General features: G+C 37.5%; 1 protein-coding gene across 1 annotated transcript; it reads left to right on the top strand.

The window, feature by feature from the left end:
- The first annotated feature begins 5,953 nt into the window (after positions 1-5,953).
- Positions 5,954-9,410, top strand: LOC112014063 (probable apyrase 3). The gene is made up of 2 exons (XM_024046444.2): positions 5,954-6,843; positions 9,117-9,410. The coding sequence occupies exons 1-2, from the start codon at positions 6,210-6,212 to the stop codon at positions 9,284-9,286; spliced, it is 804 nt and encodes a 267-aa protein (XP_023902212.1). The 5' UTR covers positions 5,954-6,209; the 3' UTR covers positions 9,287-9,410.
- Positions 9,411-14,664: the final 5,254 nt, after the last annotated feature.

Here is a 14,664-nt window from a genome sequence, read left to right as displayed (position 1 = left end):
GATCATTTCCATTCAACTCCCAATAAAGATTAGTTATTGGTTCTAGTTAAGTCAACTGATAAAACTTCTGATGGTTGAATAAGAGATTTAAAGTTCAATCCCAATCTGATAGGACTACTAAGTGGGGGTGTTGTTGCTGATCTGGTTTGCTGATGCATGGGATTGGTATTAGTTGTAAATAATGGGATTGGTATTAGTTGTCAGTTACAACTGATTGGGTAGTTAGTTAGTTAGAAACAGTTACAAGAATGTACCATTGTTGAGAGTTCTGTAAAGCCGTGTATAAAAGGATTAAAAGGTTGATTGTAGCGAATTATGAAAAGGGTAATACAAATTCCAATTCTTCTTCTCAATTCTATATTTCTCTCTACCTCTATCTCTCTCTCAACCCTCTAATATCTCTCTGCTCTGCTCTGCTCTGTTCATGTTCCCAATTCTCTATAGCTGTTTGTTAGAATAGGAAATTCCTATCAATTGGTATCAGAGCCAATCTTTGCCACCATGACAGAGACTCGATCTATCTCTGCTCTTAATGATAAGATCACTTACCTCTCTCAAACCTCGGATCAACATGATCAAGAACTCCGTGGAATTCATCAGAAATTGGATGCGGTTACTAGTATGTTACAGACTCTATCTCAAACTGTACAAGGGCTTACAGAAGCTGGAAGTCAATGGCAATGACAACCGACTCCACCAGAAGTTCCTTCTTCTCCGAATCATCAAGATACAACCCTGGCAACTATTCCACGAAGTGTGAAGTTAGAATTCCCAAAATTCAGGGGTGAGAATCCCTCAGGATGGGTCTATAAGGCTCATCAGTTTTTCCAGTTATACGGTACTCCTCCTAATCAAAAAATTTTGCTAGCTTCTTATCATATGGAAGAGGAGGCCCTGATTTGGTTTCAAGAAGCAGAAGAGGCTGGGCAATTCACTAGTTGGGAGGCCTTTGTAAGATCTTTGCATGTGAGATTTGGCTCATCAGCATATGATGACCCAATGGAAACCTTGACCCGGTTGAGGCAAGTTGGTAGTGTGGCTGTCTACAAAGGTCAGTTTGAAGCTCTCTCAAACAGAATCAAGGAATTATCAGAGAAGCATAAGCTAAGCTGTTTCTTGAGTGGTCTAAGAGATGAGATCAGACTACCAGTCAGAATGCTCAATCCTCAGAGCCTTAATGCGGCCTTTGGTTTAGCAAAAATCCAAGAGGAATACATAATGACTAGTAGGAGAAGTATTAAACCTTGGGGGTGAAGGACCTAAAGCTTCAATTCTAGGCCCTCCACCAGTGTCCAAGATTGATCCTAAAAATGGTAAAGTGGCATTTCAAAGGATTTCTTCTTCTTAGATGGATGAGAGGAGGAAAAAGGGATTGTGCTATTACTGTGATGATAAATGGGTTATAGGGCACAAGTGTAAAACACAAAGAATTTTTCTTATGGAGGGATTACATGATGTGGCTTACCAGAATTTACTAGAGTGTCGATTGAAGGAAGTACAGGCTAGATCAAACTCTGAGTTAATCTTACAGCAACATGAGGAGGGTAGTATTCATGAAGGAGTGGCAGAAATTACCCTTTATGCTTTGTTGGGTAGTCCTTCACCTGGCACTATGAGAGTATGGGGTAGAATCAATCAACAAGAAATGGTGATCTTGATAGACAATGGAAGTACTCATAACTTCATAAATATTGCATTGTGGAAGGAGTTGCAGCTGCCTATTTCAACTAAGGATTGTTTTGAGGTTAAGGTGGCTAATGAGGTTGTTCTTAAGACTAAGGGAACCTGTTTTGCTGTTCAGCTCAAGATTCAAGGTTCTTGCTTTGGGGTTGATCTTAATGTTCTATCTTTAGAAGGCTGTGATGTTGTATTGGGTACACAGTGGTTATATTCCTTAGGCCCTATTCAGTGGGATTTCAAACAACTCACCATGAAGTTTGACTACCTTGGCAAGTCAATTCTTCTTCAGGGCCTTATTCCGTCAGCTCCTACATTTCAAGATGGCAATCAATTCCTTAAACCTACTGTTAAGAAAGGTTTGGTGTTGCAGATTCTGTCTTGCTCTCCTCCATTACCTGCAGTACAGCAATGCTCAGCCATTAATGAGTTGCTCTTGGAGTTCGCTAAGGTCTTTGAAGTACCAATTGGCTTGCCTCCACTCAGAGGGCATGAACATCAGATTATTTTGAAGGAAGGATCTCCACCCATCTGTGAAAGGCCTTACAGGTATCCATTTTATCAAAAAACTGAAATTGAAAAAATTGTGCAAGAATTGCTTGATTCTGGTTCTATTAGAGTTAGCCATAGCCTTTTTTCCTCTCCTGTTTTGTTGGTTAGAAAGGCTGATGGAAGTTGGCGCATGTGCATTGATTATAGATCATTAAATCAGGCCACTGTTAAGGATAAGTATCCTATTCCTGTAGTGGATGAATTGTTAGATGACTTATGTGGTGCTGTCATTTTTTTCCACCCATCTGTGAAAGGCCTTACAGGTATCCATTTTATCAAAAAACTGAAATTGAAAAAATTGTGCAAGAATTGCTTGATTCTGGTTCTATTAGAGTTAGCCATAGCCTTTTTTCCTCTCCTGTTTTGTTGGTTAGAAAGGCTGATGGAAGTTGGCGCATGTGCATTGATTATAGATCATTAAATCAGGCCACTGTTAAGGATAAGTATCCTATTCCTGTAGTGGATGAATTGTTAGATGACTTATGTGGTGCTGTCATTTTTTCTAAGTTGGACCTTAGATCAGGTTATCATCAAATCAGAATGAAGAATGTTGACATTGAAAAAACCGCATTTAGGACTCATGAGGGGCATTATGAGTTCTTGGTCATGCCTTTTGGGTTTACCAATGCCCCCTCTACATTTCAATCCTTAATGAATCATATTTTTAAGCCTTTTTTGAGAAAGTTTGTCCTAGTTTTCTTTGATGATATATTGGTTTTCAGTAAGTCATTGGATGATCATCTTATTCACTTAAGGACTGTCTTATCTGTCCTACTTTCCAACCAATTATATGCCAAGCAGTCCAAGTGTGTTTCTGGTTGTGGTGAGGTTGAATATTTAGGCCATATTATCTCGGGTGATGGGGTTAGGACTGATCCAAGAAAAATTGAGGCTATGCAACAGTGGCCTATTCCTAGGTCATTGAAGGCTTTAAGGGGTTTTTTGGGATTGACAGGGTATTATAGAAAATTCATTCAGAATTATGGTGTAATTGCAGCCCCACTAACTGCTTTATTGAAAAAAGATGCCTTCCTTTGGTCTCCACAAGCTGAGTTGGCTTTTGAAGCTCTTAAAAGAGCTGTTTCAAGTCCACCAGTGTTGGCTCTTCCTAATTTTTCCAAGACTTTTGTGGTGGAATGTGATGCTTCTGGCTATGGTATTGGGGCTGTCTTAATGCAGGAACATAGACCTTTAGCTTTCCACAGTCAAGCCTTGAAAGGTAGAAGCCTACATTTGTCTACTTATGAGAAAGAATTCTTGGCATTAGTTACTGCAGTCAAAAAATGGAGACCCTATCTAGTGGGTAAGCCTTTTATTATAAAGACTGATCAGCAAAGTTTGAAGTTTCTTTTGGAACAAAGGATTGGAACTCCTGCTTAGTAAAAGTGGATTACCAAACTTTTGGGGTATTCTTTTTTAGTAGAATATAAAAAGGGCAAAGAAAATAAAGCTGCAGATGCATTTTCAAGGAGGTTGGAGGCTTCTGACACTTTAGCTGATAGCTTGCCCGTATCTGCTTCAGCTCAGCTGTTTATTATTTCCTTCCTTTGTCCTACTTGGTTGGATGTTTTGAAGGATAGCTACAAGTCTGATCCAGAGTACCAGCAACTACTTTCAGCCCTGACAGATTCTGCCCCTCCTGTTCCTCACTTTTCTCTTCAAAATGGCATTTTGCTTTACAAGGATAAAGTGTTTCTGAGTTCTACTTCACCCTTGAAACCTTTGGTCCTTCAGCATGCTCATAACAGTCCTGTGAGGGGTCATTCAGGTTACTTAAAAACTGTCCATCGGATTCAACAAGATTTTTCTTGGGTGGGTATGAGGAAAGACATCAAGGAGCATATAAGGACTTGTGAGATTTGTCAAAGAATTAAGGTGGACACCATTAAACCTGTTGGTTTATTGCAGCCACTTTCAATTCCTGAAAAACCATGGATGGATATTAGCATGGACTTTATCACTGGTCTTCCCAAATCTCAAGGGTTTGATGTCATTATGGTTGTGGTTGACAGGCTTACAAAGTTTGTACACTTCATGCCTTTGTCCCATCCCTACACTGCTGCCAAGGTGGCTCAAGTTTTCATGTCTAATGTGTTTAAATTGCATGGTCTGCCTAGATCCATTGTGAGTGATAGAGATGCTGCCTTCACCTCTAATTTTTGGAGGGAGTTGTTCAAGCTTCAAGGTACTGAGTTGGCTATGTCTTCAGCCTACCACCCTCAGTCTGATGGGCAAACTGAGGTAGTTAATAGGAGTTTGGAACAGTATTTGAGAGCTTTTGTGGGTGACAGACCTCACACTTGGGCTTCATGGTTATATTTGGCTGAGTTTTGGTTTAATTCTAACTACCATACTTTTACCAAAATGTCCCCATTTGAGGCTCTTTATGGTTTTGCTCCTCCAAGGATTTTGGATTATGTGCCTGGCTTGACTAAAGTTGCTGCTGTAGAGATTGTGTTACATGACAGGTCTGTCCTGTTGGAGCTTCTCAAGCAAAATTTGGTGGCAGCTCAAGCAAGAATGAAGGCTCAGGTTGATCAACATCGAACTGACAAGTCTTATCAGGTTGGTGATTGGGTTTTCCTTAGACTTCAACCCTATAGGCAGCTGTCTCTCAATTCTAAAGGGTTCCACAAGTTTTCCCCAAGGTATTTCGGGCCTTTTCAAATTTTGCAGCAAGTTGGACCAGTGGCTTACAAATTGGATCTGCCTTCAGATTGTTTGATTCATCCAGTCTTTCATGTTTCTTGCCTTAAGCCTAAATTGGGTGCACACACTACTCGAATCCCTACCCTTCCACCTGTAGATTCTGATGGGTTCCTCAATCCTGAACCCATTGCCATTTTGCAGCAGAGATCCAAACAATTGAGGAGTAGGCTGATTACTGAGGTTTTGGTCCAGTGGTTTGGGCAGCCTCCTGAGTGTGCCACTTGGGAATCCTTGTATCAGCTTAGACTTCAATTTCCTCACCTTGTGGGCAAGGTTCTTTGAAGAGGTGATGCTACTGTGTTGAGTTGTTCTTGTGTTCATGTTTTACCTTGTGGACAAGGTTTTCAAAAGGGGGATGGAATGATAGGACTACTAAGTGGGGTTGTTGTTGCTGATCTGGTTTGCTGATGCATGGGATTGGTATTAGTTGTAAATAATGGGATTGGTATTAGTTGTCAGTTACAACTGATTGGGTAGTTAGTTAGTTAGAAATAGTTACAAGAATGTATCATTGTTGAGAGTTCTGTAAAGTCGTGTATAAAAGGATTAAAAGGTTGATTGTAGCGGATTATGAAAAGGGTAATACAAATTCCAATTCTTCTTCTCAATTCTATATTTCTCTCTACCTCTATCTCTCTCTCAACCCTCTAATATCTCTCTGCTTTGCTCTGTTCATGTTCCCAATTCTTTATAGCTGTTTGTTAGAATAGGAAATTCCTATCACAATCTATACCAAAAAATTGACTGGTGACTTGATCTGATGATAAAGAGCTATCATCATTAGTAGACACCATAAATTAAAACTCTTTTAAAAAAAATAAAGATTAGTTAATTTCCATCTTTTAATTAAGAAAAAAAATAGCTACCTTTTTTTTTCTTTTATACAAGATATAATTTTTTTTTTTATTATTATAGAGAGGCTAGTTTATAAAAATAGATACTTTCTATTTCAAGAGAAATTCTTTCGAGAGAGGTACAATTAACCATGCTTTCGTTTTCCATAAAAAAAAAAAAACTATGCCTTCGTTATAAACGGTCAAATATGAAATAAAGTAATTCTGTAAAGGAAGAACGGAATATAAGCATCAACTTATCATTCTTCATCATCACCACCACTACTACTATCACACACACACAAACACAACAACACTGTCCAAATTCCAAAATCCAAACCAACTAAACCATACTCCCATTACCGCCACATCCACCACCAAAATGTAACAAAAACCAACAAAACTTCCAGAACCAAAAACCAAAATCCACAACCCAAAATGGATTTATCCAGATGGACTTCTTCTTCTTCTTCTTCATCTTCATCCTCTTACTCCTCCTCTTCCTCCGCCTTCATTCCGCCGCACCGCACTCAACTCCACCCCCGTATGCACCTCTTCCCCCAACCGCCAAACCCTAGCAAGCAACAGCAGCAGCACTCTTTCCACTCCAAATGCCTCCTCCTCCTCGCCTCTCTCTTCACCGTCCCTTTCCTCTTCCACCTCTTCTCCACCGCCCACAAGATCCACTCCTCCACCAAGTTCACCGACCCCAAGTCCTCCCCGCTCTTCGGCGTCGTCATCAACGCCGGCTCCGCCGGATCCCGCGTCCGCGTCTTCGAGCTCCTCGGCGACGCCGAGGCCAGGATCCCCCTCATGGACGGCTCCGGCTCCAGCTCCATGAAGGTCCGACCCGGTCTCGCTCTCGACCCGGACTCGATCGCGCACTTGATCGCCTTCGCGAAGCGCCGGGTCCCCAAAAAGGAGCGGAGGAACACTAAAATTCAGTTGATGGTCGGTGCGCATTTGAACAATTTGGGTCCTGAAAGTAGGAACACGGTTCTCGAGTCGTGTAGAAAGCTTTTGAGATCGTCTGGGTTTCTGTTCAAGGATCAATGGGCGCGTGTAATTCCAGGTAAAACAAGTTTACTTCTTGACTGAATTGTTTCGCTTCCAAACCGAATTTGATTTTGTTATCTTCATCGATTTTGACCTTCAAATTTCATGCTTAACCTTACTCTTCAACACTATTGCTCTCATTTGATTTGAATTGCCAGTCAAATGTAGTGCCTTTTTGCTTTAGACATAAGACTTACAATTTGATGCATTGTTAATCACGAAAAGTTTATTCATACATTTATTTACTATGTTGTTTAAGTCAAATGCCAAGTCCATGTAGTAAAATTTGTAGTACCTTTGACATTTTCTTTGGATAAAACTTAAGTAAAGTTCCTTAGGTGTAGTACGTTAGGGTAAATAAAGCACAAATAATGTTGTCTTTTACAAGGACGATTAAATTCAATGTAGCTATGTGTCTTGCCTTGCTTTAATTTCTTCATCTTCTACTTATCAATAAGCTCCAAGCTAAAATGGCACCTATCCTCCGTCTTCCACTTGTAAGAGTAAGATGGAGTATGAGGTTGTGCGTTCAAGACTTTATTAAATGCATGCATCACTTTATTGGGATTCAATAATTAAATTGCTTAGAATTAATGTAAATTCATCAACTACTTGTCATCATTCACTTTCTACAGCATCCTAACTTTTGATGATCAGCAGCTTGTCCAAGCAGTCACCTTTATTCATTATGATTGCAACTGTTTTCCTCATGAAAAATGTGAGTTAAAATTTTAAAGATTTGGGAATTGGTTGGAAAAGTAACAGCTCACCACTTGCTGGAAAATTGAAGAAAAGTCTATGGAAATATAAAATAACTACTAGCATCATTCTAGTAGTTTCCTAGAAATCAATCCTAGTGAAAGAAAGCATCACAACATCACATTAGTGTTTAAGGAGACCCAAAACTAGCCATCAAAATTTTGATTAATCATGAATCATAATAAAAGTCCCAATACAAAGCTTATATAAATGTCTAAGAAAAACCTGACAACACTTAATCTTGACCATTGAAATAAAATAATCTGAACCACACATTATTATAGAATAAAAAAAAAAGAGTAAAAGACCAAATGCCCCTACTTATTACATCCACGAATTATTAAAATACTAAATTTCAGCACTATGACAACATTGTAACTACAGTGTCATGATCAGTAAATCCAGCACTCATCTTTAATTCAACTCCAGTTAGCATATCTAACATATCCTCAAGTTGTGGAATAGGGAACCAGTATGTGGCAGTGATTTTGTTGATTGCTCGACACTTTTAATTTTTAAGCACATTCTCCATCTGCCATCTTTCTTTGGAGTTAGCAAAGCAAGGACTGCAAAAGGGCTAAGGCTCTCTCAAATGAACCCTTTTTCTTAATAACTCATCTGCCGGCCTTCTAAGTTCAACATATCCAGTGGGATTCATACAATAAGCTGGTAAATAAGGTAGAGAAGACCCTGGAACCAGATCTATGGCATGCTGCACATCTGGTAAAAGGTGGCAATTCATCAGAATCGGGTTATAAAAAAGTTGACAGTAACTCCTGAACTTCCTTTGGCACTTCTTCTGTCAACTGTTCCAGATCTAACTGTGTTCAATTCTTGCCTCATCAATACGCAAACAACCTTTTTTTCCCTTGTTGGCAGCTTCAAATTTCTTCCTAGTAAGGAAGTGAAGGGCCTTTTTTGGTTCAGCTTTTGTTAGGCTTCCATTCTCCCTTTTCTTCTTTTCTTCAACACTCATTGGGCTCAAATAATTCTCCAGAGTGGGAGTTGGCCATCCGAAATTTGAAGAGGTTTAATGGTCATTACTTTATTGACTTTCCAATATACCCTTGCCCTTTATTTTATTTTTTTTTTTCAGGTTTAAATTCTTGAAAGTTTATAAGGGCACAAAATTTTTTTTTTTAGTTTTTTTGAGCGACAAAGTATTAAATAGATTTCCCTTAAAATGTTAGATTTTCTAAACTGGACAAACAAAATTGGTTGGAGGGGGTTTCAGGCAAAAGAGTTGGTATGCAGGTAATGTATTTATCATAAATATCTCCATTTTGTATAAACATGACACATGCACAGTAGAATCTGGTAGCTTAGTAATTAATATATTAACAGACTATCTTCTTTACTAAATTTATTAGCTTTTTTTCAATATCTTTGTTGTTTCCAGATTTATTAGTTAATTTAATAATACTTTGTCTGTTATGCTAGGTTGAAAGGTCATTGCTTATTGTTCTTGTTCTTTTAGGAATTCACCTAGCACTCTTATTGTAAATGACACTTGAAATGATCATGAAACAGGTGAAGATGAAGGTTTTTATGCTTGGGTTGCTGCAAACTATGCTCTTGGAGCTTTGGGAAGTGAACCACAGGAAACCACTGGGATAGTTGAATTTGGTGGGGCTTCTTTGCAGGTTATTATCATTCACCAAGTGTCTTTTGACCACAATTTTAATGCTTTTAATATGTAAATTGTATGCCTTCATGTATGGCTGTACATGTGGGACTCTTCTTCTTATTGACAAGTACAACTCATTTGTTGGACTCCTATTCACAGGTTTCTTGAATGTGTCTGACATCTTAGTTTTGCTTTGTTGTTGAAATTCATTTCTCACGTTCATTTTTTTTTTTTCCTTGCGCTAGTAGGACTTCGGAGATCTGGTATACTTGGTAAAAATCTTCCGCGTAAGGAGGAGACTTGTTCATCACGTTTTGGACTCCATAGGAAGAGTCCTATAAGGAAAAGACTTCCGTATCAAGGAAGGGATGTCAATCTCAAGCCACTATAAAAGCCCCAATACCCTCATAAGCCAAGGTACGCATAATTAACCCTCTCTAGCACTCTAGAGTTGTGAGCACTCTTTCTGACTTGACCTTCGGAGGGTATTTGGCCGGCACCACACCGGTGCTCTCTATTAGGTCCTCTTTTTTCTGTGCAGGTGTCGTCTCGAGGGTGCGAGCATTGTGCAACCCACTGTTGATATTTTCGGCATCATCATAAGAGTTTCAGTCAGAAAACAAAATGATCAAAATGGCATACCAAGCGGGCAAAACGACGCCTAAAGGGCTGTTTGGATTTCATGTTTTCATCATCAATCACTCTGTTTTCATCATCCATCATTCAAAATTGGTAGGTCCCATAGCAGAAGGGTGTGTTTGGATTTGTTTTTAGTTTTTGTTTTCATCACTCAATTATTTGATTATTGAGTGATGGGTTAGCAAAACTGAAAACATATTTTGGATGTTTTCAAGTTATGGAAACTGAGTTTTTATGGCATTTTGGTAAATAAACACACATTACTAAGACCCACGGTCAGAGGGAAGTTACACCAAGCACAACTTTTGATGGCAAAAGCAATGGCTCTCTTCATCAAGCTCAAAACAATCACTCCAACTTCATACCACCATAACTCCAAACACAAAGAAGCCTCTGCCCTACCCTCACCTCCATACCATTACAAACAGAACCACCCTATACTCCAATACACACTATCACAGTACATCGAAACATATAAACCTTAAACCATTGTCTTCTTGGTAAAAAGAAGACAATCATAAATAATACTATTGTTCAAACAGGATTGACCTATTTTCTTTTAATATTACTTCAGCAATCAAAAATTCCAACAAAATATAAACAACCCATAAAATCTTTAATATATTCAAAGCCTCTAAGCTACTTAAACCATCTACTTCAATTGGTTTACTTAAGCTGATGAGAAATCAAATATTTTCAAAAAACGATATAATATTATCCAAATAGGAAAAAATCATCAAATTCAAGCTAAACTCGCATATGGGTAAGCATAATAATATCATATAAACAAAAAACAAACTAAAAAAACTTCTCTTTCATTATTTTCTCAACAACCAAACAATAGGAAAAAATGAAGGCAAACACCATTTCAAGCTAAAAGCTAACAGTTTTCTGAAAACCCAAATGCCAAAAACATAAATCAGATCCATTTTCCAGTTCAAACTTGAACATCACAAGTTGAAAGAGTACAAAAAGGGATGAAGTAGCACTGTTACACATCGGAGGAGATCAACTGTGACAAATAAAGGAAATGGGTCACGTTTCTTCACACTTCATAGGCGCCTTTGGGTCACAATGGAGGAGATCAGCACCGTCGCTACACGTAGGAGGAGATCAAGCGGCCCTAGTGACGGTGGAGATCGGTGCCGCAGGTCTGAGCTTCTTCTATTAAAGTTGGGTTCGTCTCTGGTTTTGGGAGACTAACAGGGCTGAAGGGCTGAAAAGGAAATGAGCAGTGAAGAAAATGAAATGAAATAAGGGTGAGGCGAGTAGGCTAACAGAACTCACTAACATGGTGCTTAGGTATGGGTCCCATAGAAAGTACAATTTTTTGAGTTATAAGAAGTTGGAAACAGTGTACCAAACGTGCCACCTTTAGGAAGTTTGGGTATTTTAAGTGATAAGTGATGAATGATGAGAATTGAGTGATGAGTGAGGAGGTAGTGGGCATCTAAACAGGGCCTAAATAAGCCTCCTTTAGCGAGACTTAAGTGGAGGAGTAAGATACATGCAATATATAGATGGGTACAAGCGAGTTTAAGCAAGGTCTTGCTCGATAATCGCTATAGCAAGCTAGTAAATCTTGCTCAATCAAGATAGTTGAAAAGGCAAATTTTGCAAATGGAAAAGAGATTGTTGCAATTATTAACAACTCATAACAGCTAAGCCAATATTTTAAAAAATTAAAACTAGTATCACAAGTGACAATAGAAGTGTCCTTTTTCCAAGGCTATTCTTCATTGATTATAAATAATGTTTGACGAATAGTGATTAAATGGTCGTCCATCGTATGGACGACTATAAATGTATTTAAGTCAAACAAAAACTCCATCATTTAAGTGGGTAACCAGCAATGGTTACAACATTGTGGGCATCAAAAACTATCCTCCCTATGGAGACAGACAATACCACCATGGGTGATGTTTAAATGGCAGTCACAATTTATTTATCTAAAAAGGTAAGGAAAACACTACACAACGGGAAACTCAAACAATTGATTTAATGAACGCCGCCTGTATTTCAAATGAAACTGGCACATTACAATAGGAAAAACTCTCTTTCCCGTGGTGTTTCACTATAACAGATTAGAAGTTTTTTGTATAATTCTCTATCTCTTCTCTTTTTTCCTCCTTTTTCTTGTTGCCTATCTCCCCCTTTATATAGGCACATTTCCTACCTTTATCCCTCCAGCTGTCCTGTCTCCAGTCGAATTCTCAAGGATATTTTCTCTCTTTTTTATTGGTTTCCTCCCATTCCTTATCTTGGAAAATGACTTTTAGGGGTGTTTCTATTGTTCAGGTTGTCTCATATGCATTAAATGCGGCAGAGGTTAGGTGGGAGTCCCCTCATTAATGCAGAGGTAAAGATCTTTGCCATTCATATGTGTTTTGGAAGATTTCCCATGGTTCAAAGTGCCAGCTGCCGTTGATTATCTGCATACACTTCCTCAAATAAGACTTTGCTCTGTGTATTTTATTGCTAACTTCACGGGAATGATCTGTAAGGATTCCCTTTGCCTCCTTGATGCTCGGGCTGGCTTAATTATTCCACTTCACAGGGTCCTCTAAGTTATTGTGCCTTACCTTAAGTGTATGGGTCTAGCCCATTCCATTCCACGAGGTCCAACAAGTATTTGGGCCTCAGGTCTAGTTGAGGACTCTTCCACTCCCCACAAACATCATTACAACTGTCCTTTTTAAGCCGTTTCCTGGCCGTTAAAAATGCATTTATGAGCTAATGAATGGCCATTACTTAACCATTAATCTTCCAATACAAGCCAGGAGAAACCAACAGATTATGGATTTAGTAATGGAGTGGCTATATAAAGCCATGAAGAACAAGTAAAATAAGAAAACTAAGCTACAATATATTATTAGAGATTTCCTTAAGGAGATTAATTGATTTAAGCTTGAATGGTGCTTGGCAGGCACCAACCTCGTGTCTTCCATCACATCTTATTGTCTCTTAGTAAGAAGTCTCGATCATCCATCACGGTAGACGAAGAACATACTAACAGGACCATTTTGTGTTTTTATCAATGTTCATATATATTTTTTTAGAGTAATGATTGTTTTGATGCTTATAGAGCATATACCGATTTTCCACAACCTTAGACAAATTTGGATGATTCTCCAAAATTGTTATTTGTATAATCAAAGCTTAGTCGTATCTTATAGATGATTTTCTTGGAACCCTGTAGCAAACTTAATTAGGTGGGGTAATGTCATCTAAAGAAAGTGATTAATTTGTGTCTCTAAACCTACTTCAAATTTTCAACCCAAAAAAAAAAAAGTTCCCATTATTTTTTCCTAAAATCTCCACAAAGTTTAATATGATATTGAGAGATGTAAAGAAGATTTTGAAGAAGCTTTCAAAGTGAAGATCAAGACTTGCAAAGTTCAATGGATTCAATGAACAAACATTTAATGGAACAAAGATTCAAGGAATAAAGTTTGTTTGTTTGCAAGAAAAGATTGTGCTTCTTTTGCATTTTAGATGCATCAAAATTAAGGTACATTATTGAACATAAAGGCAAGGTTTTTAGACATGGACCGTTCATTGAACCGTAAAAGAGAGAGATTCAAGGTTTTTGAGGTCTAATCGATGTTGAATTGGGGTCGAACTGTGATGATGTCATAATTAATTAAAGCCTAAATATAAATATTAAATTTATAAAACTAGCAAAATTGACTAATATTTCTATATATGTGAGGAAAATTTAATGATTTTCAAGAATATATTTAATAATTAAATAAGAAAGTTAATAAAATAAAATAATAACCATGAAAACATTAAAATTTATGATTAATTTTTGAAATAAAGTTGAATATCTTTGAACGATTTTAATTATAATTTTTTTTTTATTCCTTGTAAGAGATGGATAATTTAATTAAGTAGAATAATTTTGTGTTAAGTTGTTTTTATTAAAAAAAAAAAAAAAATTGCATTAAGTTCACTTCAAGTATTTTTTTTTTTTTTTTTTTTTTTTTTGCATCAACTTGCAAGCTTGGCTGAGTGGTTAGGCTCTAGTTGCATATCTGACCGTGCCTAGGTTCTAAACTTGGTAAGCGCATTTTCTGATTTTTACTTATTTAACAGGCATGCTTGAACCGGGGTTGGATGACACGGAATTTGAAAGCATGCCCGGTTCTTTGTGCTAAAAAACCGGATTTCACACCGGTTCCCGGTTAACCCGGTCGGACCACCCGGTCTAGTATGGGTTTGAAAGCCTTGCATAAAGGTATATGGATTATTCATGATTCAAGAGTGATTCATTTTCAAAATTTGATCCATGATGTTTCTATGCTAAAATTATATAGTGATTAAATGATTAAGAACACATTAACAAAATTAATTCTTTAACAAAGCGAATTTTTTTTTTAGTAAAACAGTAATACTTATTAGAACACATACAAAAATAGTAATACTAGTGTTTTAAATCGGGTTTTAAGCAATGGATTGATGAAATGAACATGATTCTTGGTCCATAATGGACTCGTGGATGTTAGGTTTTCATTAAGAAAGTTATATTCATTGGAATTTTTTTATGCTACCATGACAATGACATGAAATGGATTATATGCTTGTTTGATCACAACATTCGAAGACAAAGTTATGTACATTTGAATTTTATTTATTTATTGGTGATACCTTCATTCATTTATATAATATTCCTAATTTAACTTTTTTGATCATTTCCATTCAACTCCCAATAAAGATTAGTTATTGGTTCTAGTTAAGTCAATTGATAAAACTTCTGATGGTTGAATAAGAGATTTAAAGTTCAATCCCAATCTGATAGGACTACTAAGT

This window comes from Quercus suber, unplaced genomic scaffold (genome assembly GCF_002906115.3).
Source record: "Quercus suber isolate HL8 unplaced genomic scaffold, Cork oak 2.0 scaffold_490, whole genome shotgun sequence".
NCBI lineage: Eukaryota > Viridiplantae > Streptophyta > Magnoliopsida > Fagales > Fagaceae > Quercus > Quercus suber.
The sequence above is the reverse complement of the archived record's forward strand: the minus strand, read 5'-3'. Positions and strand labels throughout refer to the sequence as shown.